At 48.3% G+C, this 3,205-nt stretch overlaps 1 protein-coding gene across 1 annotated transcript; it reads right to left on the bottom strand.

The window, feature by feature from the left end:
- Positions 1-1,828: 1,828 nt before the first annotated feature.
- LOC110216204 (olfactory receptor 10AC1-like) lies at positions 1,829-2,767 on the bottom strand. The gene has a single exon (XM_020997994.1). It carries the CDS (start codon positions 2,765-2,767, stop codon positions 1,829-1,831), a length of 939 nt encoding a protein of 312 aa, XP_020853653.1.
- Positions 2,768-3,205: the final 438 nt, after the last annotated feature.

Genomic DNA, 3,205 nt, shown 5'->3' with positions numbered 1-3,205 from the left:
CAACTCAAGATCACTTGTTAAGGGTCTAGTGCTATTAGGTATTTTCTTTGTCACCAAAGTAAGATTCTATGGTCTGACTCTTTTTGCACTGTTTGCTCAAGTTCCCAGCCAATTATTTGAGTTATAAACTCTTTGTTAAGGTAGGGGTCTGCTTCTGTACTGTCCCAAGTTTCAGGGGTTTTGTGCAGCTGTTTTCAGAGATACTTCTAGTTCTTCCAGGGTGCTATGATCAAGGGCAGTTTTTACTCCTTTCCTGGCCTGTACTCCTGTCTATGAGTGACCACAAGCACTCTTTTCTGTTTTGGAACTGTGAGGATGATTTCCTCTCACCACTACAAGCTCTGCCACACCAGTGCTCCTCATTGCCCCAGGACCGCCACTCAGAACTGTGACCCAGATCCAAGCATGGGCAAAGCAAGAGAATACTGCCTCAGCACCAGCAAAGAGATCCCTGCAATCCCCCTCTCATCAGCCACTCAATTCCCCCTTAGCCTGTGGGATGGAAATTCAGGAAGCAGCCACTGCCCTGAGGCCACACTTGGGAACTGGGCCTGGGACCTTGCTTCTCTCTGACTGCAGACTCAGACCTTTCCTACTGACCTTCTAAGATGCCTTTGGCATTTGTGGGTTGAGAAGTCTGGAAACCACCACAGCTGCCCATGATTCAGTCCTCTGAGGCCTGCTCCAGGTTCACTGTAGCCTGCACACCCATGCTGAACTGTGCTCCTCTCCCAGCCTGGTATAATACACCTTTCCAATCAATCATCCAGGTTATCTTGGGCTGGAAATTTGTTTCATTCTGTCTTTATGGGTTCTGTGGCTTTAGAATTTGTTTAGAACCATTTTTTACAGGTATTTGGAGGGGCTTGGGGGAGAGCTCAAGCAAGTCACTGCTTTTACTCCACCATCTTGGCTCTGCCCCTCACTGTTGGGTATTTTAAATAAGGGCAAAAGGCAGCTGGCTGAAATAGAGAGAGGTGCACTAAGGAACTCAGTGCTGTGCTGGGCTCAGTCCATTCCTGTCTGTCACTACCAGAATCCAATTTTAGCATATATCTGGAAGGAACAATTCCCTCCTCCACCTTTAGGTAAATATAACAAATGTAGTGAATAAGCAGTGAGGAATGAAATCTCTGAACAGTTGGATTCAGTCTTTTTCAGCCCCTGAAGTCAGGGGACAGAACTCCAAGGAAGAGAAAATACACAGCACTGTGAGGTAGATCTTCTCATCTTCACAGTTTTCAGCTTTCAACAGCAAATATCTAATAAAGTGAATCTTTCAATCAGTTCCAAGGTGAGGCTTTAACACCCTCAAGACCAGTTCAGATCCATTCCTTATATATCAAAAATCTAACTCAGAAAACTTCCCTCCTCCAGGAAAGCTGTGCTCAATCATCTCAGCCTATTCTATTTTTCATCCTAATCTTCCCTCACCCCTGTAGCCTGTATCCCTGCTCCCCACACACATTGCCTCAGTAGCAGTACAACAGGTCTGAGCTAAATCCATTTACACATTTTGTATTTTCTAAGTATTTCTTCTGTGTATGTACACTTGTGTCTTATTATTTTGATGTGCTGAGAGACCTCTAGTCAGGGATTGGGTTTTCTCCATTTGCTTGAGGGGGTAAGAAAAGAGGATCCATCATTCAAAAATAATTTCCTGAGAAGGGAGGATCATTGAATCCATTCCTTTCCCAGTCCTGAACACTAGATACTAGTGCCTAAATAGCAGAGCATGACTGGAAGAGGGACAACATCCTGCTTTGTACTGAATCTCACCTCCCCGACCTAAGGCTCCCCTGCTTGTCCTTAGGGTTGGAGGGGTGGGTCACCCAGTAACCAGGGACTGGCCATCTCCTTTCAACCTCAGTACCCTGTGTATGGCTGTGGTGACTTCCCGATTGCGGAAACTGTAAATGAGTGGGTAGAGTAGGGGTGTCACATTGGTATAGACAAGTGCCAGCGTCCGGTCTTGCTTTGGGGTGTAACTAGTCTTGGGCCGTGCATACATGAAGGTAGCACAGCCATAGTGCAGCAGGGTAACTGCCAGGTGGGAGGCACAAGTGGATGCAGCCTTCCTGCGACCCCCAGATGAATGCAGGCGTTGCAGGGCACCTACAATAGCACCATAGGAAGTCAGGATCAGGAAAGAGGGCACCAATAACAGCACAATGCAGGCCCCAAGGAGGGGCAGTTCCTCCACATAGCTTCTGGTACAGGCAAGGTGCAGCACGGCAGTGATGTCACAGAAGAAGTGAACCAACAGATGGGAGCCACAAAAGGGCAGTTGGAAGACAGCCATTGTGAGAAACAGGGAGACCACCAGTCCTCCAAGGAAGCAGCTTATAGCCAGCCTCCCACAGAGCCCCGGAGTCATCATGGCTGGGTAGCGCAGAGGGTGGCAGATGGCCACATAGCGGTCATAGGCCATGGCTGCCAGCAGGAAGCACTCAGCTCCTCCAAGGGCTACAAACATCTGCATTTGCACTGCACAGCCCACAAAGGAGATGGGGCTGCCCCGGTTCTGGCCCCTGGCCAGGTCAGCTAGGCAGCGGGGCACCACTACCAATGTGTAGCAGAGTTCAATAGCTGACAGCTGGCACAGGAAGAGCAGCATTGGGGGGCGAGTGACAACTGAGGCCACAGACACAAGGACGATCAGGTTTCCACTCAGGGTGGCCAGGTGTACGACTAACAGGAGCACAAAGAGGAAAGGCTGTAGGTGAGGGAATTCAGAGAAGCCTTGCAGAAAGAAGCCAGGAGGCATCTCTGTTTCATTCCATGTACCTTCCATGTACTGCAGCTGATAGCTGTGGTGCCTATGGGAAAGGAGGGAGATGCTAGTTTGGAGAACACGGTCTGTTGTTGTGTAAGCAGCATTGGACTTGGAGTCAAATGACTTGGGCTTGAGTCCTGGTTCCTCCACTTAGAAGCTATGTGACACCGGATAAATTACTTGTCTCTGGGCCTCAGTTTCCACAACTGTAAAGTGAGGGTTTTTTGACTAAATGCTAAGACTCCTCCCAGCTCTAAAGCTAGTGATATCACAGTTGCTACCACTGGGGAACAGGGGTAAGAGAAGGGAAGAAGAATGAGGTGAAATTTGTAGAAAAAAATTCCTGGGAAACACTGAATATATGGTAATTTAATGAGAGGAAGTGTAGTGTAGTGGAAAAAGCCCCCTGAACCTGAAGCCTGACCCTTA

Source organism: Phascolarctos cinereus, unplaced genomic scaffold (genome assembly GCF_003287225.1).
Source record: "Phascolarctos cinereus isolate Bilbo 61053 unplaced genomic scaffold, phaCin_HiC Scaffold_1;HRSCAF=81, whole genome shotgun sequence".
NCBI classification, from domain to species: domain Eukaryota; kingdom Metazoa; phylum Chordata; class Mammalia; order Diprotodontia; family Phascolarctidae; genus Phascolarctos; species Phascolarctos cinereus.
This window is presented reverse-complemented; position numbering and strand designations above follow the sequence as displayed.